This window comes from Ovis canadensis, chromosome 2 (genome assembly GCF_042477335.2).
Source record: "Ovis canadensis isolate MfBH-ARS-UI-01 breed Bighorn chromosome 2, ARS-UI_OviCan_v2, whole genome shotgun sequence".
NCBI lineage: Eukaryota > Metazoa > Chordata > Mammalia > Artiodactyla > Bovidae > Ovis > Ovis canadensis.
Window position 1 is genome coordinate 75,272,995 of NC_091246.1, and position 25,139 is coordinate 75,298,133.

The 25,139-nt window shown below is 38.9% G+C and overlaps 1 protein-coding gene across 2 annotated transcripts in view; it reads left to right on the plus strand.

The window, feature by feature from the left end:
* Window positions 1-25,139, plus strand: part of KDM4C (lysine demethylase 4C) — a 404,611-nt gene that overhangs the window by 105,668 nt on the left and 273,804 nt on the right. For both annotated transcript variants that reach the window (XM_069574114.1, XM_069574115.1), the window contains 2 exons: window positions 4,795-4,898; window positions 8,960-9,097. In XM_069574114.1, the coding sequence (XP_069430215.1) occupies window positions 4,795-4,898; window positions 8,960-9,097 (242 nt within the window). The remainder of the gene's footprint in view (window positions 1-4,794; window positions 4,899-8,959; window positions 9,098-25,139) is intronic.

Sequence of the window (25,139 nt, forward strand, 5' to 3'; positions counted from 1 at the left end):
TGGTATATTTCATACATGTGATTGTTTCCAAATTTATTTTCTTCACTTACTATGTAGATAGCCCCAGGGCTGAAATAGTTCTGAGTTTTTAAAAAATTACCATTTTGTATCAAATAGTATTCTGGTTATGTTGGCTGGCCTAAATATTGGATAAAATATTTTTCATAAATGCTGGAGTGAGGGGTGAGTGTAAACCATGTACTCCTGCAGGTATTTTGAGGTAAAATTCATTTTGAGATAGGTACTTTGTGTCATAACTTGTGGTTTATCAGGTGTTTTCCAGGGCAATGTAAAATATAATTCTGATAGCCTATTGAAAATATAAATTCTGAACCAGTGTGAAGTTCTTAATATATTGCAAATTGCCTTCCTTCAGTGGTTTTCCAATTTAAATTAACTTATGACCAGTCACCACATTGTTCAAGTCCTGATTACAAATCCATATCAAAAGGAAATTAAATAGACTCCTCTTTCTTCATTGATTTTAATTTAAAGTTTAATTCGTGCAGTGCTGAGCAGAGGTACAGATTTGAAAAGTTTGATAGATCCATTTAAATTGTATTATTAAAACTTTTCCATGGGGTGTGTGTTTGGGGATCTCTGCTGTGCTTTACTGAGTGGTATAGGTTCAGGACAGCTTATTATGTAGACTCATCATTTTCATTACATTATGTGGTTCTTTCTCACCATTCACTGGAGTCTGCATTTTTTTCCACAGGTTGTTTATTTCTATTTATGTATTATGAATACTAACTGTAGACAGAGAGCTGTATCAGATGACCAGATAGGGCATGATTATTCCTTTTATTCCCACAGGTATTGTAGAGAATGATGGTATTTGATGTTTCTGTTGGATGTATGTTTTCAGTTCAATTCAGTTCCTTTCAGTCACTTAGTTGTGCCTGACTTTTTGCAACCCCAAGAACTGCAGCACACCAGGCCTCCCTGTCCATCACCAACTCCCAGAGTTTATCCAGACTCATGTCCATTGAGTCAGTGATGGTTGATTCAACCATCTCATCCTCTTTCGTCCCCTTCTCCTCCTGCCATCAATCTTTGCCAGCATCAGGGTCTTTTCAAAGGAGTCAGCTCTTCACATCATATGGCCAAAGTATTGGAGTTTCAGCTTCAACATCAGTCCTTCCAATGAACACTCAGGACTTATCTCCTTTAGGGTGGACTGGTTGGATCTCCTGCAGTCCAAGGGACTCTCAAGAGTCTTCTCCAACACCACAGTTCAAAAACATTAATTCTTTGGCACTCAGCTTTGTTTATAGTCCAACTCTCACATCCATACATGACTACTGGAAAAACCATAGCCGTGACTAGATGGACCTTTGTTGGCAAAGTAATGTGTCTGCTTTTTAATATGCTGTCTAGGTTGGTCATAACTTTTCTTCACAGGAGCAAGCATCTTTTAATTTCATGGCTGCAGTCAACCATCTGCAGTGATTTTGGAGACTGAAAAAAATAAAGTCTGTTACTGTTTCCACTGTTTCCCCGTATACTTGCCATCAAGTGATGGGACCAGATGCCATGATCTTAGTTTTCTGAATGTTGGGCTTAAGTCAACTTTTTCACTCTCCTCTTTCACTTTCATCAAAAGGCTGTTTAGTTCTTCTTCACTTTCTGCCATAAGGGTGGGTGTCATCTGCATATCTGAGGTTATTGATATTTCTCCCAGCAATCTTGATTTCAGCTTGTGCTTCATCCAGCCCAGCATTTCTCATGATGTACTCTGCATAGAAGTTAAATAAGCAGGGTGGCAGGATACAGCCTCGACGTACTCCTTTTCCAATTTGGAATCAGTCTGTTGTTCCATGTCCAGTTCTAACTGTTGCTTCTTGACCTGGATACAGATTTCTCAGGAGGCAGTTAAGGTGGTCGGGTATTCCCATCTCTTTCAGAATTTTCCACAGTTTATAGTGATTCACACAGTCAAAGGCTTTGGCATAGTCAATAAAGCAGAAATAGATGTTTTTTCTGGAACTCTCTTGCTTTTTCCATGATCCAGCGGATGTTGGCAATTTGTTCTCTGTTTCCTCTGCCTTTTCTAAATCCAGCTTGAACATCTGGAAATTCATCATTCACGTATTGTTGAAACTTGGCTTGGAGAATTTTGAGCATTACTGTACTAGCATGTGAGATGAGAGCAAATGTGTGGTAGTTTGAGCATTCTTTGGCATTGCCTTTCTTTGGGATTGGAGTGAAAACTGACCTTTTCCAGTCCTGTTGCCACTGCTGAGTTTTCCAAGTTTGTTGGCATATTGAGTGCGGCACTTTCACAGCATCATCTTTCAGGATTTGAAACAGCTCAACTGGAATTCCATCACCTCCACTAGCTTTGTTCATAGTGATGCTTCCTAAGGCCCACTTGACTTCACCTTCCAGGATGTCTGGCTCTAGGTGAGTGATCATACCATCATGATTATCTGGGTCATGAAAATCTTTTTGTATAGTTCCTCTGTGAATTCTTGCCACTTCTTTTTAATACCATCTGCTTCTGTTAGATCTATAGCATTTCTTTCTTTTATTGTGCCCATCTTTGCATGAAATATTCCCTTGATATCTCTAATTTTCTTGAAGAGATCTCTAGTCTTTCCCATTCTGTTGTTTTCCTCTAATTCTTTGCGCTGATCACTGAGGAAGGCTTTCTTATCTCTCCTTGGTATTCTTTGGAACTTTGCTTTCAAATGGGTATAATCTTTCCTTTTCTCCTTTGCTTTTTGCTTCTCTTCTTTTCACAGGTATTTGTAAGGCCTCCTCAGACAGCCATTTTGCTTTTTTGCATGTCTTTTTCTTGGGGATGGTCTTGATCCTGGTCTCCTGTACAGTGTCACGAATTTCCATCCATAGTTCATCAGGCACTTTGTCTTTCAGATCTAGTCCCTTAAATCTGTTTCTCACTTCCACTTTATATTTGTAAGGGATTTGATTTAGGTCATACCTGAATGGTCTAGTGGTTTTAAAATATTTCTGTTTTTAACAATCCAGGTGTAGGTGCTTAAGCAGATGTGCTATTCTTTGCAGGTAGTTCTTTATATCCTAATAGCTTCTTTTTTTTGTTTTTAGATGTCTGCTTTTTTTCCTTCTGATGATCTATGGCCTCACATGCTCCATGGTGGCATCCGTAAAGGCTTATTTGCTTTAAAACTATTATTGTAAAACCCTCTATTCTATGAGGTTAAAGTTATTCGCAGTTAGGTAATGAGTGTTTATAATTCTTTCGTCAGATTGGCCCTGTTCTTGAGCTGTTTATATGTAGTGAGCCACAGAGTGAGATAAGTAATGTTTCCAATGGCCTTATCTTCATTTTGGCCATGGAGTTAAAGAGCATCTGTGCTTTTTTCTGCTTAACCCAGATACACAGCATATGCTTTCCTGGTGAGTTCTCTGTTCAGGGCTTGTCTCTGTGGTTCTCCTCTGTCCCATCCACATTTCTCTTACCTTTCTCATCTTGCTTTCCTGCTCTCAGTGTGGTGGTTTTTCCCTCTGAGTGCGGAAGGTGAAGACTAGGACATCAAGTACATGTGTTTTCTCTAGCTTATATAACCAAGTTAATGAGAGTTTTTCTCAGACAGACTGCAGTGTTGAAGGCAGAGATGGAGAGAAACAGCTGGGTTTCAGCGCATCATGTACTGTTGAGTGAATGAGTTGCTGTGTGTTTAACTTCTTCACCTAAAGGCTTCTTCAAGACACTGTTCCCATATAGGCTGGTGAGACAGACAGGTTTCCATGCTCTTGAGTGGTCCTGGCTGGGAGTTAGTTCCAGGAATGAGTAGCAGTTAAAGTCCTGAATATTCATTGGAAGGACTGAAACTCCAGTATTTGGCCACCTGATGCAAAGAACTGACTCTTGAAAAGACCCTGATCCTGGAAAAGATTGAAGGTGGGAGGAGAAGGGGATGACAGAGAATGAGATGGTTGGATGGCATCACCAACTCAATGGACATGAGTTTGAGTAAACTCTGTGAGTTGGTGATGGACAGGGAAGCCTGGTATGCTGCAGTCCATGGGGTTGCAAAGAGTTGGACACGACTGAGTGACTGAACTGAACTAAAACTATATGAAATTGATCAGAAAGAAACAGATAGGAAATAGCTGTGTGTCTACTGTATGTTGGGCATTGGGACAAGTGCTTCTAGAATGGTTGCTTTTAGGAGTCTAAAGTAAGAGATTCCTGTATTAAAACTGCAGATTTTCCTCTTCTAACCTCCCTTAATATTTTATTTACTTATCAGATAATAGGTAGACTGAGTTTAAATTTGTTGCAAATTTTTAAAGTTGCAGTTCAGTCGCTCAGTCGTGTCCAACTCTTTGTGACCCCATGAATCACAGCACGCCAGGTCTCCCTGTCCATCACCAACTCCCGGAGTCTACTGAAACTCATGTCTATCAAGTTGGTGATGCCATCCAGCCATCTCATCCTCTGTCATCCCCTTCTCCTCCTGCCCCCAATCCCTCCCAGCATCAGGGTCTTTTCCAATGAGTCAGCTCTTCACATGAGATGGCCAAAGTATTTGAGTTTTAAGGTTTAGTCATTTTGTATTATGCAGACAACTCTTGGCAGATCTTTTTGTAAAAAAGATCAACCTTTGGTGATAAAAATATGTATCGTTTAGTTTTTAAGAATTCTGACTCTAGTTTTTAGCACTGTGATTTTTGATGGTAGACTTGGTCTATAGTTGTATAAAGCCGTCATTATATAAGAATACTAGAACATAAACTGAAAAATTGATTTGAAATTATATCTTAATTAATGCATTACTGCTTGCATTTACTGTTTCCATTTAGGTTTTTTCCCAAGCAGTTCTCAAGGGTGTGATGCATTTCTTCGCCACAAGATGACACTGATATCTCCCTCAGTATTAAAGAAATACGGCATTCCCTTTGACAAGGTACATAAGTGTTACTCTCTAACAGAATCATTTCATATGTGTAAAATTTGTGTTTAAGACAAATTCAACATAAACTAATATATGTTTGACTTCCAGTAGGATTTTTAGGGTATGAAGAGAAATATTCAGATTCATGTTTTACTTAGGTAACAATTATTTACCTACGTACTGATTTGAAATTACTTTTTTTTGTTGTTGTTTTTTTAAAGACCCAATTGACTTTAATTCCACTTTTGTTAAAATTATAGTTAAAATAGTTAACTATATTAGAAAAATACCAGTGAAAGTATGAATTAGAAATTAGAAAAGTACTAATTAGAAAAGTACTAATGAAAGATGTGAAGTAAGAAAAGCTCTTGGCATGTGTTTTTTTCCTTTTTTTTCATATGCATGTATCTATTCTTTTTCAAATTCTGAAATTACATATTTTTTTGAAATTAATTTCAGGTTATATTTACTTGAGAGTTCATGTACTTCTAGTTCACTTTTAACAATACTGAAAGTAAAATGTAGCACATTCGACATGCAGTAATTCTCTTTCACTGACATCTTTTGTGTGAACAACAGAATTTATGTTAACGCCATCTATTTTTTTTTTTAAAGAAATCAGAGCAGTTTTTATTAGCAGTTTGATTGGTTAGAATCAGTGATTATGGTGTCAGTATGTTATTTCTAAACACATTCAGACATAATACAGTTGAGATTTCATTATGGATAGAATTGCCTGATGATTTAATAATCAGATATTGCTTCTTTGGAATATTTCTGAAGATTATGTTCTGTAAGACTCTGTACATGCTAGATCACTCTTTGTGTCCATGGATCAGTATTGGGTCAGAATTATTACAGAGCATGAGTGTTTTTATGTGAAGAAGCTGAAATGCAAAAAAAACCTTTCGACCAGATAAATAAGAGCTCTCTCTCAGTTGGAGGAGGATTAAGTCTCTAGTTGCAGAAAAATTAAAAAATATCTCTACTCTCTTTATCATTTTTTATTTGACTGTCTTCCCATAATTCTCTCTGTTTTCCACTTTAAAAGCTTTTCACTTGTGACTAAGTCTTTCCCTCTTCTTTATTTCAGGCCCTTAAAATCCGGTCTTCCACCTATCTTCCCCCACCTCTCACCCCTGGGGCCCTGTTCCCACCAGTCTAGGCTTTGTTGGAAGTAGAATTTTTGCAAGGACTGGGAAACATTCTCCACCTTGGGGTGGTCCTGCTCACTCTTGAACAGTCTCTGTGGCAGTCACGCATGAGACACACTGTCTCATGTCCATGATGAGAACACTCTCACTACTTGTTTAGTTACATACTTCTCCCTATGACAGAAAGTGTGCCTTCGAGATGTGCACTATGGATAATGTCCACAGGTGTGGGTGGGCTGCAGCACTGCCGCAGGTACAGAAGTCACAGGCTCTGCCCCGCCCCCAATGGGGCCACTCCTTCTGGGGCCATTGTCTTCCTTGCAGATGCCTCTAAGCACCAGGCTTTCCAGTCTCAGACCTGTGTCATCAGTGCGCTTTCTCTGAGGTGGTTGTCATAAGCCTGATTAAGCCCTTTTATTTAAGTTGGAATATTAGAAGGCAGAGAAGGAGCAGAATAGAGTCCTCCAAGACAGGAAAAGCTCTGAGAGTTTAGGGCTGGTGATGGGAATTGTTGTTCTTTGGAGGGGGGTTATGTGAAATAGCAGGGCTGCAGGATTGGCTCATTCACCCAGGATGGAGGTTGTAGTAGCTTCTAGCTTCTTTGTAATATTTGGGGAGAAGGAGACAGGTGCTTCGCACCCTTTTCTGGGCTGAGGCTCTCCAGGTACTATTTGGTAGCTCACCAGATGCACCATGTTCTTACCCAGTCTTTTGAGGATGGGACATTTTGTGGCTCCTGTGGGAAGTAGAACGGTGAGTGCTTGTCCACAGCTGGTGAGACACCAGCCATTTAGAGGGCTGATTGGTGGCTGCAGTTTTCATATGAAACATTGCCATCTCCCCTTCTGCCTTGATGAAGGATGTGTGATGACACTGTGCTCCTCGAGGAGCTTATTCTCCAGTGATGATAATGTAACCTTGCACAGAGTAGCAGACTTTGGAATGACGTTGATTCTTCCCAAGTTCATTTCTGATTCTGCCACTTGGGTAAATTACATCATTTTTGTGAGCTTCAATCTCTTCAACTGGAAAATGGAGATAATAAGAGTACCATTTAATAGGGCCATTATGAGGATGAAAAGAGATTATCTATTTGAAGCGCTTTGCATAGTATAAGTAATATAATAATGCACTCTTCCTCCTCAGTTCAACCTTTACTCTTTAGGGAATCATTTCCCAGTTGGACTAACATTTGTTTCTTTTTCTTTCAGTGTATTTGTGCATATTCTCATGTGTATATGTATATGTATGTATGAAAAAGTACGTTTGCCAAATAGCTACTGTCTGCTTTTCGATTATGTGCACTACCCTTTCCACCATTTTTTGCTGTGTGGAATTATGATGCTTGGTTAGTCTTAAAAAGAACTTGTACTTTTCTGTCTCTATACCCTTCTTTTTTTAAAAAAAATCAGTTTATTTCATTGAGGCAGTAAATTAGCCTTATAATTTAGCTAATTGGGACTGACCTGTTTCTAGAAACTATATATAGGCATAATATTTAGGGTCCCATTTAATGGGAATAGGTACTTTTCAGCATGGCAAGAAAGGAGTTTTCCAGATAGAGTAGGGAAGAACTATAGATGGGATTCAGTGGAGCAATGACGCTCGCTTCCTTATCCCACCGACAGCAGTCTTACCCTCTTTCCCCCAACTCCCCTTTATAGGGCTAGTGACAGTTGAGCAAAGTAAGTTTTATTTTATCACATGGTGCAAGGAAATGCCTTATTTCCAAGCACAGTTATAATTAATGAGATTCAGTAAGACTAGAAAAGGAGAGAATCAGGCTGTATTCTCACGTGGCTTGAAATGATGGAACTGGAACCATGTTGAACCCTGATAAGCCATTCTCTGCCTGCCAGGTGGCAGCTGAATTGCTGCTCATTGCAATAGAACACCTGCTGGGGTGTCACAGGGGCAGGGGTGATGAGCTAAATTTTAGAATTGTTGGGAAGGAAAGTACTTCTACACACAACATTTTAGCATTCCTGTAATGGTTACTGAGTGCAGTGTGTGCACATGCATTTATACAGTGTGTCTCTTATATGTGTCCACATAGGTGCATACTTACATATTTATTTCTCGAACCAAAGTGACTGAACGAATCAGTGAGTTACAGATTTGATACTCTAGTATTGAGCAGACAAGTTTTAAAAAACATTGATAAATTTGCTTCACTATTCTTCCATAGTTCCTGGTGTGTTTTGTATGTTTTGGTGATTGTAGGAGAAAAAGAAAGCAGATTTCTTTAAAAGATAGGAATGGACTGAATACATTTTTATCTTTGCTTTTAGGTTGATGGCTGATTGACCCAAGCTATTTTAATTATATTTGCAAATGCACTCACTCACACATACATACCTACATGCTGTAGATATATTTGAATAATTATTTGATAGAAATTTTACTGTTAAATGAAATAGTTAATTGAATGTTTTCCAAGTATAATGAAAGGACAATTTATTGAATACAGTCAACTCTTAAGCAACAAGAATCCATAACATTCAGTGTGTGCTGCCAAAATTTTTATAGCTATAACTTGAAAAATGTCAGTTGTGATATGTCCTGTTTGATAATTCCAGTAATGTGAATTTTTCAGTATTAAAATGTATTGAATGCTATTATGAACACTTTTTTGAATAGCATAAAGCAGACATCCTCAAATAAAATGTAATTTCTCTGCTAATGGGCTAAATGATTGACTATTGGCAGAGGGTCATCTGTTTAGAAGAGTTTTAAAAGTCTCCTGAAAAACTATTAAAGAATTAAGTGAAGAATCTGGGGGCACTTCTTTTATACTAGTATAGCTTGGACATCATAACATTTTTATTTTCTTTTTTTAAATAGGAAATATATTTTAACTGTATTTGCAATTTGGGATGCCTTATAATTGGGAAATATTATATGTCCTCTACCCTGCAGATCACCCAGGAAGCTGGAGAATTTATGATCACTTTCCCATATGGCTACCATGCTGGTTTTAATCATGGTTTCAACTGTGCAGAATCTACAAATTTTGCTACTGTCAGATGGATTGACTATGGGAAAGTTGCTAAATTGGTAAGTTATGCTTCAAAAAATAAAGCATAAATTAAACGTGTATACTGGTTATTATAGTGGGAAAGCTAAGATCACATGCAGCATTTATTTTTCTCCTCAGTGATGTTGTGTGCCTGTGACTGTAGTAATTTATTCGAGACAGATATATTTATTTTATATAGGCTATGTTAATATTTGTAGCAACATTTGTTTGTTTTGAAATTAATGTGGAGCAGTTTACTTTGAGAGGTAATTTTATGCAACCGAGGCTTGCTTGCTTTCTTAAGGCCATCTTGCATGTTTGTTTTTTTGTGAGATTTTCCAGTGGCTTCCTGTGATTCCAGATTAGGTGGACTTGGCACCTTCCATGTTAGAGTTCAATCCATGGCTTAGAAAACAGCTATTTACAGAGGAAAGTGTCTGGTAAAATTGTAACAAGATGTTAAGGAAAGATGGTAAGAAGAAATGATTAAAACTGCCCTTAGCACAGAAATGAATTCCTTGAAAGTAATAATATAGAACATACTTTAACAAGAAATATATCTTCATGTTAAATTTGGTATAAAAATTTGTGTCTCTTACTTAGTATATTTAATTTAGTTCATAAACTGTGTATTTTCATTCACAAGCAACTGGGTTAAATTTTATTAATTGCCCTCCTGCAGAGTTAAATAGAGGGCATTTTCAAAGTGACAATAGCTTCATTTAGGTTGCTTCGTTTCCTGTGGATTTTAAGGCAGAGGTGCATGCTGGCAGAGGGTAGGTTCTTAATGAAACTATGTGTTTTACAGAGTATGCAGAATTGCCCTATATTTAGTGGAAAATGGCACATATAGTCTATGTGGCCTATTGTGGCCCCTGCATGGTCCAGGCAAATATTATTCATTCTACATGATAAAACTTTCGTGTGGAACCATTGAGTGAACGTGGATAGAAATATATTCAGGGAGGACAACTCTAGGTTTATTTTACATGCACATTTAGAAAATTGCATAATATTTTAAAATAAGAATATAGCCCTTTGGCAGCTCAAGCTTTTGAGTGAATTCATAACATAAAAGAAAGCTCCTCCTATTAGAAGACTTTCTCTGTTCTGAGTAATTTTTATTTATGAGGGGTAATTTAGAAAGGAGTAGAACTGAACTACTTCTTTCACATCCTTCTTACTACAATAAACCTAATTAAAAAAAAAAAAGAAAGCTCAGTGTATGTACCTTGGCCAGCTACTGCCGTTATTTTGCAGAAAAGTAATGCCTATGTCTACATCGAAGTAGTGTCATAACCCTGAGGTTATAAAAAGGTATGCTCTTTTATGGTTTGCAGCTTTAATCATTGACATAATAAGTCAACTATCCCAGCTGTTCCATCACCAGCAAAATCAGTTTGTACTTGTTTACTGTAGCTTTCAGTTCCATCAGTAGTTCTGAGTATTGGCTTCTCCCCAAGTCTAAAATATCCTACGTGTGTTTCCGCTTTTCCATGTGGACAGAGTAGGAGTGGAGTGTGACCTCATAAGAGGTTGATAGTGAACCTCTCTGAAGTCTCAGCTGATAAACCCAGAGCTGTATGGGATTGTTCAGGAAGCAGAGCGCCATAGTTGGGGTAGGCAGGGATCTGAAGCCCAGCTCTTCTTTTTGCTAACCAGAGAATATCAGGAAAGTCATTTCTTCTTTTTGTTTCAACTATAAACTAAAAATACCTCTTTACCACATAGATTTGTTGTGGGGGTGGGGGTGGAAAGCTTAGATATGTAGATAGCCACTCATGCTGTGTTGATTTATATCATTCAGTGTAGTCAGAGGATATGACAAAATGTTCAGTGGCTATAATGCAGTGTTGGGCAGTTAATTTAAAACTCGTCATAGTTACATGTGTTGGAGATGATTTTAGATGTTGTCTCCACCCTTTTCTTACTCTTGGTGAGGTGGTGCTGCTCACCTAAATAATAATAATGTATTAATTTTTTATTGCAGCTGTAGTAATTCCCATAAAATTACCATAAAATTAGTGGCTTAAAACAATACTCTTTTTACTGTTTTGAAGTCCTGTAGGTTGTATGTTTAACATTGGTTTCACCAGCAAAGTCAATGTGTTTGCAGGGCTGCATTCCTTATTGGAGATTCTGGTGGAGAATCTGCTTCTTACTCAGTGGGTTTGTTGGCCGTTGGTTCCTTGTGGTTGTAGGACTGAGTTCCTATTTCCTTGCTGTTGTCAGCTGGGTCTTTGCTCCTAGAGGCCTCTCTCAGGTCCCTTGCTGTGGTCCCCTACATTTCAGAGCAAACAATCCACAGTATCCCTTTTGTCATAAAAGATAGCATATTCACAGATTGCAGGGTCTAGGATACGGATATCTTTGCTGTTAGGGGTGGGACCAAATGGGATGTGGGAGTGTGGGGGGCAGCATTCTGCCTACATCAGAGATTTCAGTTAATGATTGACATGGTGATATATATTGATTTTTTTCAAGTATGTTTCTATAGGCAACCTTACAGATTTACTGTGGTGTATGTGTGGGTATGTGTATGAACGTGTAATTTCCTAAGATTAGGAAAATTTGTAAATTGGACAGTTTTTGTGTTTTGTTGGAGAAAAATAAAATGTATAGTAAATTAATTATGAATTGTATTAAAAGACAAATTTTAGCTGTGAGAATGACCATATTTGTTTGTCTTAATCCTTTGTGTTTTTTAATTCATTCTAAATGATACCTGTTTAAAAAACAGTTATTTTTCACAAGTGATAATGAGTTATACATTTAGGGGGATAATTTTTTTTTAAATGGCGTACTCTTTTTGTAGTTGAAGCACTGGGAAATGACTGCTGCTTTACCTGTCACATGTTGATTTGTCTATGTAAAAGCATCTGATAAAGTGTCTGGTGCAGCACTAATTAACATGGGGTAAAGAGTGAAGAATCTCAACTGATAATATTTTGTATATTTCAAACCAATGTTTCTGTTTTCATAACTTAGAAAAGAGCTGTTACAGGAGGTTATTTTTTAATTAAAAAAATAATTTTGAAAAGATAACCCCACATTCACCAATAATTTTGGTGGTCTTTGTTTAGCAGCCAACAGGCTTTGGTTAGGGACCTTTTAAGCCATTCAGGTGACTTAATATGGATGGAGAGGGAGTTCTGTTTTTTCAGGTAGAGCTTGTCTGTTGTATGCCAGGCACTGTGTATGTTTCTGTGAATTCATCCCTTGGAGGCTGAATTGTTTGATGGGAGCCAGAGGTGAGAGTAGTGTTGGCACTGCCGAGCATCCAGGACTGCTTCCTTTGCTCTTGGCTGCTTCACCACTGGTGGCATCGCTGGAGCAGGATGGGAGATGGGGTTTCTGTGGATTTCCTTTGAATGTATTACTGATCTCTTGGTATGTGGTATTTGTTCATGAAACCTTCCTTCCATTTAAGGTATAGCTAACATTGACTAAAAAGAACATCCATCCCAGTATTTGTGCTGTTCCCAAATACTCATCTTCCAAATTTCAGCAGATTCTTTAACCTTTGATGTTCTCAACTAAATAATAATAGCAACAGCAATAATTATTTTATGTGGATATTCCATTGCCTGTCAGTGTATTCCCCATTTTTCAACACTTAATTCAGATGGCCCTTTATTATAGTATCTACTCAAACTCTCTCATGTCTTATATAAGGCTTCTTTTGTGCATAGATTGTAGAACAGGTCTTCAGAAAATGGGTATAGATGTGAGCAATGACAACAGCTTAATTTGACTATCCTTGTTTCTAAAAAGTTTTGCTAATGCCCCCAACTTTGGCATTCCTCTTGTTCCTGTCTTTCCATCTCTTTTCACGATCATTCAGCTCTTTTTTGCCTTGACCTGCCAAATATAGCAGACCAAATCCTGCATAATACTGCAGAAGAGAACAGCCTTGCCTTAAGAGACCCACCTACCTGAGAAAGTGGTTCTGTAATTCTTTCTCCTTATTTCATTTATCAGAATTAAGGTTTTCATTGAAGAAAAAAAAAGGAATGTTCTAGGTGGCCTTGTGCCCATATGCCTGCTGTCAGGCAGAGTTCAGCTTTGGTTAGTGCCCCGTGAGTTTCTTCTCTGAAATAGGAATTGTGCTACACGCTTGTAGAAAAGGAGTTGTTTCTTTGTCTTCAAAGAGCTTTCATAATGAGCAGAAGGGCTTTTAATAAACCTCTTGCAGAGCTGTAATATGAGTGGAACAAACCTTCCAGTTATTTTAGGCATCTTTCTAGCTTTGAATCTCAGAGTAATCTAGAGTGAAATACTGTATACTTTTTTTTCTACTAGAGATTTAAAAATGTCCACCAGATTGCATAGCAGTTGAACTAAGATATTTGTGCATATTCGAGGTGAATGTTTTCTGCTTCTGGAGCATTCTTTCTTTCTGTGGTGAGACGGAGTCCGTGGTTACTTTTGCTCAGCAGCTGTGGTGGCATTCACAGGTCTGCTTCCTGGCTAGGTTGGATCAAAGAGCTGGCCTGCAGGTTGTATTTCATTTTTCCGTTTGGTGGGATGAAGTGCAGTTGTTTTGATGTTAGGTTTGATGGATTTGGTTGCCACTGCATTCATTAGCTTCACATCAAAAAACTGACAGGCTGTTAAATGAAACTTTGGCTTAGATTTTCAGCTTGACTGTTTGGAGACATTTGTGAGGATATTTTGTTTCTGTGTTGCAGCAGCCTCCAGCACTGTGATTGTCTCTAAGGGAAGAAAAGTTATTTACTGTACTGATTTTCTTGAGTTAAAAAGAATCATTGTCTGAGGGACAGTCATATCTAGGCTACACCATCAGAAGCAGTGTATTTATGACAGTATGTGCAATGTGAGAGACTTATCTACAGCACGGTAAATAACGTTATCTTCTTGGAAGGAAAGGTAATAGTTGGTGACTCCAGAATGATATCTCTTATTTTGCAGTAATTTTACTTTAAGTGATAATCTATTAACATGATATGCTAGAAAGCTGAAAAATTGCACTGCAAAGCTGAGAATGTTCTCTTATGAACTCCAAGAGAGTTACTTCACCATCTAACTTGAAAGCATTCTGATATTTGAATCCTCAAATTTTGAACAAGTTTAAAAAGAGACGGTAGAATGTTGAAATTGATTTCTTTTTAATCTGATAGGAATTTCAACTATTGAATTGTCTTGCATATAAGAACCAGGATATGGGTTTATCTTTTTTTATATTTCAATCATTTTCTAAAATTAACTTTGTTTTTGCCTAAATTAGGTAGCATTCATCCAAAAAAATGTTTACTCTTGGGGTGGTCTTTGTTAAAACAATCAGGAACCATTTTAACAGTGAGTCTCTAGGTTATATTTTAATATGCCTTAGATCACAGAATACTGGTACAGTGACATTTCTCTATTCTTACAGCTTGTGGAGTAAAGTAAATGTGGACTGTTGAACATTGCTCATTTAACAGTTCTTGGCACTCTAATTTTAATGTCTGGTATGGCACATAAAATATGAACTTTCAGAGTTAAGTGGTTTCATATTCTTCATTTTATCTTTTTACGTTCACTTGGCTTCTGTTACTTGGATCCTGGTGCTACAACACAGCAGTGCTGATCAGTGGTTGTCCTCTGCCTTTTTTTTTTTTTTTTTTAAAACAAGAGTGTAAAGGGAAGAAGAGAAAATACCATATAGAGAAAAAGAAGCATATGAAGTCATGTCCTTAGGAGTTTGTACTCAAACTGGGGAGTTTGTATTTATGTATTTATGTCCCCATTTTATTCTAATAAAGTATTGTTGGGTTCAGAAAATCTGAGACGTCAAGTAGCGTACCAGGAAAGCTAAGTGACTAATATAGATTGTGTCTGCAGGAGAGACGTTTGGGGTTTGAGTCTTCAGGAATGGGGAGTCTGATTTCATTTAGTGCTAATTTATTAATAAATTTGCTGGACTATAGGATTTGAGTGGAACTAGGTAAATAATCGGAGAAGGCAATGGCACCCCACTCCAGTACTCTTGCCTGGAAAATCCTATGGACAGAGGAGCCTGGAAGGCTGTAGTCCATGGGGTCGCTGAGGGTTGGACACGACTGAGCGGCTTCACTTTCACTTTTCACTTTCCTGCATTGGAGAAGGAAATGGCAACCCACTCCAGTGTTCTTGCCTGGAGAATCCCAGGGATGGAGGAGCCTGGTGGGCTGCCGTCTATGGGGTCGCACAGAGTCGGACACAACTGAAGTGACTTAGCAGCAGCAGCAGCAGGTAAATAATTTCAGAGAAGGCAGTGGCAACCCACTTCAGTACTCTTGCCTGGAAAATCCCATGGACGGAGGAGCCTGGTAGGCTGCAGTCCATGGGGTCGCGAAGAGTTGGACATGACTGAAGCGACTTAGCAGCAGCAGCAAGTATATAACTTATGATACTGATGTCTAATCACTAACTCAAAATCAAAGTAATATCTGTTTTTGAGGCTTTAGTTAACTGTATACCTTAAAAAGTAAGTTGACATTTTGAATAACATATTCACTGTACTGAGAAAAATCAGTTTTTAAATCATTCTCCTCATATGTTCTGATAGTAGTAGGATTGGACATTGATTGTTCACAGTGTGCCAGTCCTGATGTAGGACACTTTATATATGTTACTTCTTGCCATCTGTGCTGGTCCAGAGATAACTGGATATCTTCTGTCCTCTACTGGGCTTCCCCAGTGGCTCAGTGGTAAAAGAATCCACCTGCACTGCAAGAAATGCAGGAGACATGGGTTCAGTCCCTAGGTCGGGAAAATCCTCTGGAGGAGGACCTGGTAACCCAGTGCAGTATTCTTCCTGTGAAAATACTGCGGACAGAGGAGCCTGGTAGGCTACAATCCATGCGGTCATAAAGAGTCAGACACAACTGAAGCAACTCAGCATGCACTGTCCTCTGTTAGCCCCCTTTCTCAAACCAAGTAGTTGGGATGATGCATAAAATGAGGATGGTGAGGCTGAGATTGGATGCAGAAGGTTGGCCCCCTAGTACCCTGTACCCTTCTGGACTCATTTCATTGGATGTGGTGGATTATTTAGGTGCCAGCCACATAGTGCTTTTTCTTTCTCAGTGAAAGAGCAAAGTGTGAATTTTCAGACTTCTTAAATAAGGCATGCCAACCAAGGTTACTGTTCCCTTTCCTTCAAGATATACATTCTTTCCTGACAGAACAAAGGTGACGTGTATATGCCCAGTTTGAAGTTTGTTGTGCGAATCTTGCTTCTGTGATCATTTGATATGACCTCTTTGAATCAAAAGAAAGCTCTAATGGAATTTCTCTGAGGTCAGTGGCTATAATTAGACTTAAATCTGTGGATCCATAGCCTGTCCTCCCTCTGCTCCGAGCAAGATGATAGGAAGTGTGAACACACCTCTCTTCGTAACTGCTTGTCAAAGTTATAGCCCGAAAATTCTCATGGGATCTGTAGCCCTGGAGCTCTCTCTCATGCCAGGACCCCTCCTTAAGCAGAAGCTTGAAAGTAGTGAAGGTAACAGCTGAATAGGGTGTTGATGTTTAAATATCAAAGGTAATAAAGAATGGGTGAAGAAACCCTTGATCTCTTAAGATTAAGAAACCCTTAATCTCTATTACTGTTTTAATAATTCTACACTTTGGCAATTATAAGAATCAGAGTGTTAGCCAATTCGAAGAGGAAGGGTGTCCCTGTTTGGCAGATCCTGAAAACGTCTGATACAATAAAGAAGCCCAGTGCTTGGTTCTCTCCCTCTTTCAGCCATGCCTGGTATTTTAAATTTACTCTGCTTTTATTCCCTACAAACTGTGCCTTGTAATATATTTTTTTTGCCTCTTTTTAAAACAAAAAAGGTAAAACCAGATTGTCTTCTGAACTGTCCAGATACTCTGGAGGGATGATTTCCAACGTGATAGCTTAGAGCACTGATTGATTCTCTGTGGCGCTGTTTGTGAAAGTTAGTGCTCACAGCTAATTCTGTCCATTATTTTTGTTTTTCATTTGTATTGATCCGTTTGCATTTTTCCAAGTGCTGTCCTTAAGTGAGAACAGTGTCAATATTTGTATGCCTCTTGCTTATAATGCTGAGTGTAGTTTTTATGATTGCCTTATGTCTCCCTTATTGTTTGATATTTTGATTTTTATCAAACTTGAGTATGACAAATGAGTAAGTAGTTGAGTAAGGGAAGTTTCAGCTTCATGTTGTAATGTCATTAAACATATGAAGAAATGAAATGTTAATCTTGGGGAGTGTCTTTTTTGTAATCATAAATAAGTATTTATGTTAAATAAGAGCCGAGGATTGTATGTATGTATTTTACCATTATTGCTGTTATTTTGTAGTCTTTTTGGAAAAGGCTAGAAAAACATTAAGGATGAAAAATTTAGCATGCTTAATATTCCATTTGTAATATCAAAGTTAGTCTTATAAAATTAATTATATCTTGCATTTCCCTTCAAGATGCTTCATGAGAAATAAAGCTCAAGTAGTTACTGAGGTTCCATGGTCTGCTTAGTATTTGGGTCACTCAAGGGATGATGACACAGGGTGATGGAGGTGGTTGGTGCTCCAGAGAGTAACAGACTGTCTTGAGTCCCTTTCAGGTTGCCTGCCATTCTGCTGAGCTTCATTTTCCTCATGTACTAGGGAAGCATTGTTGTGCAGCGGTAAAGGCGGATAAATTCAAGGGTTGGCCAGGCTCTGACTTGAATTCTTCCTTTTCCTTTTACTAACTGTGTGATTGGAGCAAGTACTTAATTGACCTCCTTGAGGAAGACAGAGGATGAGATGGTTGGATGGCATCACTGACTCGATGGACATGAGTTTGGGTAAACTCTGGGAGTTGGTGATGGACAGGGAGGCCTGGCATGCTGTGGTCTATGGGGTCGCAAAGAGTTGAACACAACTGAGCGACTGAACTGAATTGAATGTTAAAGATACCTTTTCCCCATATGTAAGATGGAGATTATAGCTTCTTCAGAGTTGTGCTGAAGAATAACTGAAGTTAAATCTATAAGGAGTCTGGCACAGTTGGGGTGGGGACTGGAGAGATGTGTGGTGGGTTAGGTTGTGCATCTTTCTTTCAGAATTCCAGGTTGGGGAACTGACCTTTGCTCAGAGATGGGCCTGGCAGGTCTAAGAGAACTCCCACTTCCTTTTCCAGCGATGATGGATCAGATTAGTGGGCCGATCTTGGCCACATAGAAAGGAGGGTATGGTTAGTGGAACCATAGAGGAAAACTCCAGCTTGCCCTCAGAGAGTAACAGGAGGCTTGTCTCTCTAGAAGAGGACAAGGAAGCACTGAGGTCACCAGCCTATGACCTAGTTTAAAGCCCATGCTTTGGACACAGAGACCAGATTAGAGATCAAAAGTATTCTGTTCAAATTCAAAGCCTAGAGAAAAGCCAGTGTTTTATTTTTCATAACTCTGTCAGAAATACAAGTGTTCATTGCTCCATTTCCAGAGTATTTCTTTCCTTTCTAAAAGTGTTTTGGTGGCTAATTTGAGTACAAGCAAGCAAAAACCCAACCCAATCACATAGGCCTGTATTAGAATTCTGGTTCTGTGTGGGGTGCTTGGATAACCTGCCTCTGTAGCCATAGTTTCCTACTTGTAGAGAAGGCTTTAACTGGTGCCTCACCAGGATGGGGGCCACAGGGGGTCAGGCACCTAGCAGCATGCCTCTCCCACTGGGCACATTTTGAAAGCCATTCCTCGTGGGCCATTTCTAAATCAGGGAACTCTTTGACACTGTGTGGGGAAGCCTGGTGGAGTTCAGGCCCGAGGTGCTCAGCAGCAGTGGCTGTGGGATAGTATTTGTAGCAGGCGTGCTCACAGCAGGCCTGGCAGATGGATTGCTTTAAATATTACCACTGAATTCTCACATCCATTCACTTTTACTTTCTGCCAAACTGAGGGCATCTGAAAAGAAGTAACATCAACTGATAGTATTTGGGGTTCTGTAGGCCAGATTGCTGGGAGGAGGAATTTGAAGGAGCTGTTGCTTATGTGTTCGCAGGCATACTGTGGCTCTCAGGCTCTGTGTTGAATTTGAAAGACCATGTGTTATAAATCCTTGGAAAGAAAACCATCATGAGTGTTGTAGATTCCTATGCTAAGTTTGACTCCAGTTCACACGTGACTTTTACATACTTCTTACGTACTTGAATTAAGATAAAAGAATAGGTTGTTTCTAGCAGTATTCTAAATTTTCATCAACTATATTTTTTACAGCCTAAAAATAAATTTTCAGTGTTTCTTGTATTCCCAAGATTCTTGTATTTCTTGTATTCTCTTAGGAGTGTATATTCTGTCCTTTAATTTTAAGCATTAATTAACATAAAATTGGATGATTCTGATGATTGTTGAAATAGTGTGAGAACCTGTTTCTTTGGAAATTGAAAAATCCTTCAGACATCAGTAGTATTCCAAGTAATAGTGAAAGATTTCTTTTTCTTATCATATTAGTAAAGACCAAAGGACAATTCTTATTACTCATGAGAATGTACTTGTTAGAGTGAGCACTCTGCTTTTCTACTGGCTGTGGTATGATTGTGATATGCATCCTGAAAAGCAGGTAGGTGATGTTTATCAGTAACCTTTAACGTCTTTAAGCCCTTTGAGCCATTTCTTACACTCCTAAGAAATAACTGGAAAAAGTACGTTTACAAAAACAAAAGTACACTTACTGAGGTGATTGTTGCAGTGCTAGATTTATCAGCAAAAATTGAATTATAACTAATATGTCCAATGATGGGGAAATCATTGAGAAAATTATGATGTGCCCATGTACTAAAATCCTTTCACAGAAAATTATTTGAAAGGAAATCACAATGGCTCTTAAGTATGTTATCCCTTGTGGAAATGTATTAAAAATTAATGTATGTCCATGGCTAAAAAAATTAAAGCACAGAAAAATATGTAATGGCACCTTTTCAGTCCTTTCCTTAAAGGTAAAATCTTTTTTAACAAATCCTTATATATACTTTCAAAACTATTAGCATATGTCTGCATCTTTTAAAAAATCTACACAGTTAATATTGTTCACATTGTTTTTCAGTGTCTTTTTTTTTTTTTTAAACATCTTTCCTTTTAATGCATCTTTCGTTTATGGTAAGTAAAACAATTTTACAGTATAGATTTTTACTAGAAACATCTCTCTTATCCCAATGGAGTATGACAGGTGGTTGCCATGGATTTTTTCTGAGGGTCTCCATAGAACCACAGTAGTACGTACGAGTTCATTGCACAGATCTTGTTAACAAGTTAGGACTTAGAAAACAAACACCTTAGTTCACTGCTGTGTTTCTCTTCCCCATACACCGAGCAGATGGCTAGGTGGACCTGGTGCACTCGCACGTTTCCAGTCCTGTCTTTGTTGACAGGCCCTGCATGCACCAGCATCTCAGCTTATTCCACCCCAGTCAATACTGGAAGATAATGCCATCGAAGTTTCTGTTTTACTGAATGACAGCATTTCTAACCGTGTCCTCATATTTGAAGGATTGGATTGGTTAAATAAATTTTAATAAGTTCCTTTAGAATTGCATTTCTCTGTCCTCATAAAGGATTAGCCCAGTGAATTTGGAAGACATGACAGAAAAAAGTAACAGAATGACTTTTGTCAACAGTTCTGTGATAATGGGAAATTGAAATAGGAATGGCACAAAGAGGGGATGAAACCAAGCCTGGTTGCTTAGTACAGATATAGGCAAGAAGGGCTACATAAAATAAGAAAATGCCAACTGCAATAATCATAAAGGATACTCTAGATTTAAAACACATACATGAAGTAAGACAATCAGGAAATTATTGCCCATTGTTGCAAGAGAGCAGATGGTGCTTAAGATATCCCTTAATTTTATGTCATTCTTAAAATCAAACAACCAAAGAGCATATACCATCTATGTTTAAAAAGTTAACTTGCAAACTTTTCTATTTTGGGAGGATGCTAGAGTCGAGTTGAAAAAGAATAAAAACAGCATTACTCTGCCAGTAAAGAAACAAATTGGAGGCTGTCTTTGCAGGGGATTGAAGGCATAGACGAGAGATTTACCAAGAAAGCGGTGTTCCAAACCCCGCTCAACTTCTGTGTGAGACTCTTCTTTGTTACATATTTTCCTCCTCATTGGTTCTAGAAAGTGACTTGATGGTAAATGTTTAATTTCTGAAGTGTCTCGATTATGTCTCTAAAACCACATCCATTTAGGTACATGGTCATAATTTTTGGAAAGCGTAGCTTCATGCTTTAGTATTTCACATTTGATTAGAGAAAATTTTAGAGAAGTTTCTTGAATGTTGATGCTATTTACACTCAGGACCTTCCAAATTACAGCTGGATCCTAGATACTAAAACATTTAATTTGAATAAGCATGACTAAGACCTCTTGATAGATAAATTGCTGATCTCAGATTTGTGCACAGGTTTACACTATAGCAGTGTGTCTTAAAACGCATTTCTGTAGTGTAGGTGCCTTATGGTCAATTCATGGTACTTTTTCTCTCAGTTACTACACAGATGTATTTGCTGGTGCTATTGCAAGGGACAGTGTCTGTGGCAAAGTCAAGTCAGTCTGTGACGTCCTCGGCCAATCGGGGCTGGACTGAGAAGTGTTGGTGCTGAACACAGATTCCTTTACAGGTCCTGTTAGTACTTTACCGTTTGTTCTTATTGGTGATCTCACCTAGTAGATGGAGAAGGCAATGGCACCCCACTCGTGAACTCTTGCCTGGAAAATCCCGTGGATGGAGGAGCCTGGTAGGCTGCATTCCTTGAGGTCACTAAGAGTTGGACATGACTGAGCAACTTCACTTTCAGTTTTCACTTTCCTGCATTGGAGAAGGAAATGGCAACCCACTCCAGTGTTCTTGCCTGGAGAATCCCAGGGACAGGGGAGCCTGGTGGGCTGCCATCTATGGGGTTGCACAGAGTCGGACACGCCTGAAGCGACTTAGCAGCAGCAGCAGCACCTGGTGGAGCAGCCTAAGTGAACATGGAGACGGAATTGGAAACTCAGGTCCGTATCTAGAAGGATCTGCTCTTTGAGTTGTGCAGTGGGGAACTTGAAGTCCATCCTCAGTCACTGAATAACTGATGTAGCTACTTACCAGGAAAATTGGGGTGATGCAATTCACTGTGTTTTAGAAGAAACATTTTGAGGTTGGGTAGTTTACAAAACCTAGAATTTCAATAGGCATATGTATAGTTAAATATTTTTTAGATTGGTAAAATGCAATTTGGGTTGATTACATTATGTGAGCATCCCTTCTACTCCTGTCTTACCTTTTGGAAATGATTGACATAATAGTGGATTGATTGAATCAGACTTTATGAATCTTGTTGTTGTTCAGTCACTCAGTTGTGTCCAACTCTTTGCGAACCCAGTGATTACAGCATGCTAGGCTTCCCTGTCCTTCCCTTACCTCCAGGAATTTGTTCAAGGTATGACTATTGAGTTGATGATGCCATCCAACCATCTCATCCTCTGTCGCCCCCTTCTCCTCCTGTTCTCAATCTTTCTCAGCATCAGAGTCTTCCAATGAGTCAACTGTTCGCATCAGGTGGCCAAAGTCTTGGAGCTTCAGCATTAGTCCTTCCAATGAATAGTCAGGGTTGATTTCCTTTAGGATTGACTGGTTTGATCTCCTTGCAGTCCAAGGGACTCTCAAGAGTCTTCTCCAACACCTCAGTTTGAAAAGCATCACTTCTTTGGCACTCAGGCTTCTCTATGGTCCAGCTCTCATATCCATACATTACTACTGGAAAAACCATCAGTTCAGTTCAGTCGCTCAGTCGTGTCCAACTCTTTGCGACCCCATGGACTGCAGCATGCCAGGCCTCCCTGTCCATCACCAACTCCCGGAGTTTACTCAAAGTCATGTCCTTTGAGTTGGTGATGCCATCCAACCATCTCATCCTCTGTTGTCCCCTTCTCCTCTTGCCTTCAATCTTTCCCAGCATCAGGGTCTTTTCGAATGAGTCAGTTCTTCACATCAGGTGATGAAAGTATTGGAGTTTCAGCTTCAACATCAGTCCTTCCAGTGAACATTCAGGACTGATTTCCTTTAGGATGGACTGGTTGGATCTCCTTGCTGTCCAAGGGACTCTCAAGAGTCTTCTCCAACACCACAGTTCAAAAGCATCAATTCTTCAGCACTTGGCTTTCTTTATAGTCCAACTCTTACATCCATATATGACTGCTAGAAAGACCATAGCTTTGACTATATGGCCCTTTATCGACAAAGTGATGTTTCTGTTTTTTAATGACACTATCTAGGTTTGTCATAGCTTTTCCTCCATGGAGCAAGGGTCCTTTCAATTTCATGGCTGCAGTAACCATCCACAGTGGTTTTGGAGGCCAAGAAAATAAAGTCTGTCACTGCTTCCATTGTTTCTCGTCTATTGCCATGAATAGACCAGATGCCATGATTTTCATTTTTTCAATGTTGGGTTTTAATCCAGTTTTTCACTGTCCTCTTTCATCTTCATCAAGAGGATCTTTAGTTCTTCTTCGCTTATTGCCATTAGGGTGGTGTCCATCTGCATATCTGAGGTTATTGATACTTCTCCTGGCAGTCTTGATTCCAGCTTGAGTTTTATCCAGGCTGGCATTTCGCATGATGTACTCTGCATTTAAGTTAAATAAGCAGTGAGACAGTATACAGCTTTGACACTTGACTCTCCCAATTTGGACCAGTCTGTTGTTCCATATCTGGTCTGAACTGTTGCTTCTTGACCTGCATGCAGGTTTCTCAGTGGGCAGGTAAAGTGGTCTGGTATTCCCATCTCTGTAAGAATTTTCCACAGTTTGTTGTGATCCACACAGTGAAAGGCCTTAGCATTGTCAATGCAGCAGAAGTGGATGTTTTTCTGAAATTTCCTTGCTTTTTCTGTGATCCAACGGATGTTGGCAATTTGATCTTTGATTCCTCTGCCTTTTCTAAATCCCAAAGCTTGTACATCTGGAAGTTCTTGGCTCATGTATCGTTGAAGCCTAGCTTGAAGCATTTAGAGCACTACCTTGGAAGCATGTGAAACGAGCGCAGTTGTACAGTAGTTTGAACACTCTTTGGCATTGTCCTTTGAGATTGGAATGGAAACTGACCTTTTCCAGTCCCATGGCCAGTGATGGGTTTTCCAAATTTGCTGGCATATTGAATGCAGCACTTTAACAGTATTATCTTTTAGGATTTGAAATAGCTCAGCTGGAATTCTGTCACTTCCACTAGCTTTGCTTGTAGTGATGCTTCCTAAGGCCCACTTGACTTCACACTCCAGGATGTTAGCTCTAGATGAATGCCCACACCATTGTGGTTATCTGGGTTATTAAAGACCTTTTTTGTACAGTTCTTTTGTGTATTCCTGCCACCTCTTCTTAATCTCTTCTGCTTCTGTTAGGTTAATACCATTTCTGTCCTTTATTGTGCCCATCATTGCATGAAATGCCTCCTTTAGACTATGATTATTAAGGTTTGAAGTAAATGGTATTTCTTATTTAAGGAAATTCCACAAGATAAAGCCAAACAGGTGTCACTATGGGAGGAGTTGTCTTCAGTGGATGTCGTGTGTCCACCTCCCAGGTGCTTATTGTCTCAGTCACTCAATAGGATCTGTGGACAAAGATCCCAGTGTAACAGTGGATCTGGCCCCTCGGCTTCAGTGCATTTGTGTCTGAAACAGAATCGTTGTCCACCAGATTTATTAAGAGACTGGCATTCAGTTTAATTCAACATCTGTTAGTTACTTGCTGTGGAATGACCTGTGATGGACTTTTGGGAGGAGGCACCAGACCTGTTTCCTAGTTATCTTGAACTGTGGATGCAGACAGAGTTGATTTGATGAGATCTTGGACCCACTGCCCTAAGCTAAGCTTTTTGTCATGCATATAAGAATATGTTTTAAAAAATGGAGTATTATCAGATATATAATTTTACATTTTGCCTGTATCTTTATCATTTCTAAATATTTTCTCATACCACTTCAGAATTCTCAAAAATACAGTTTAAAATAGCTGAGCATTTAATCATATGAATGTACCCTAACTTAACTGTTTGCTTGTTGTTGTGAAGTTGGGTTATTTACAAGTTGCAATATTACAGATTAT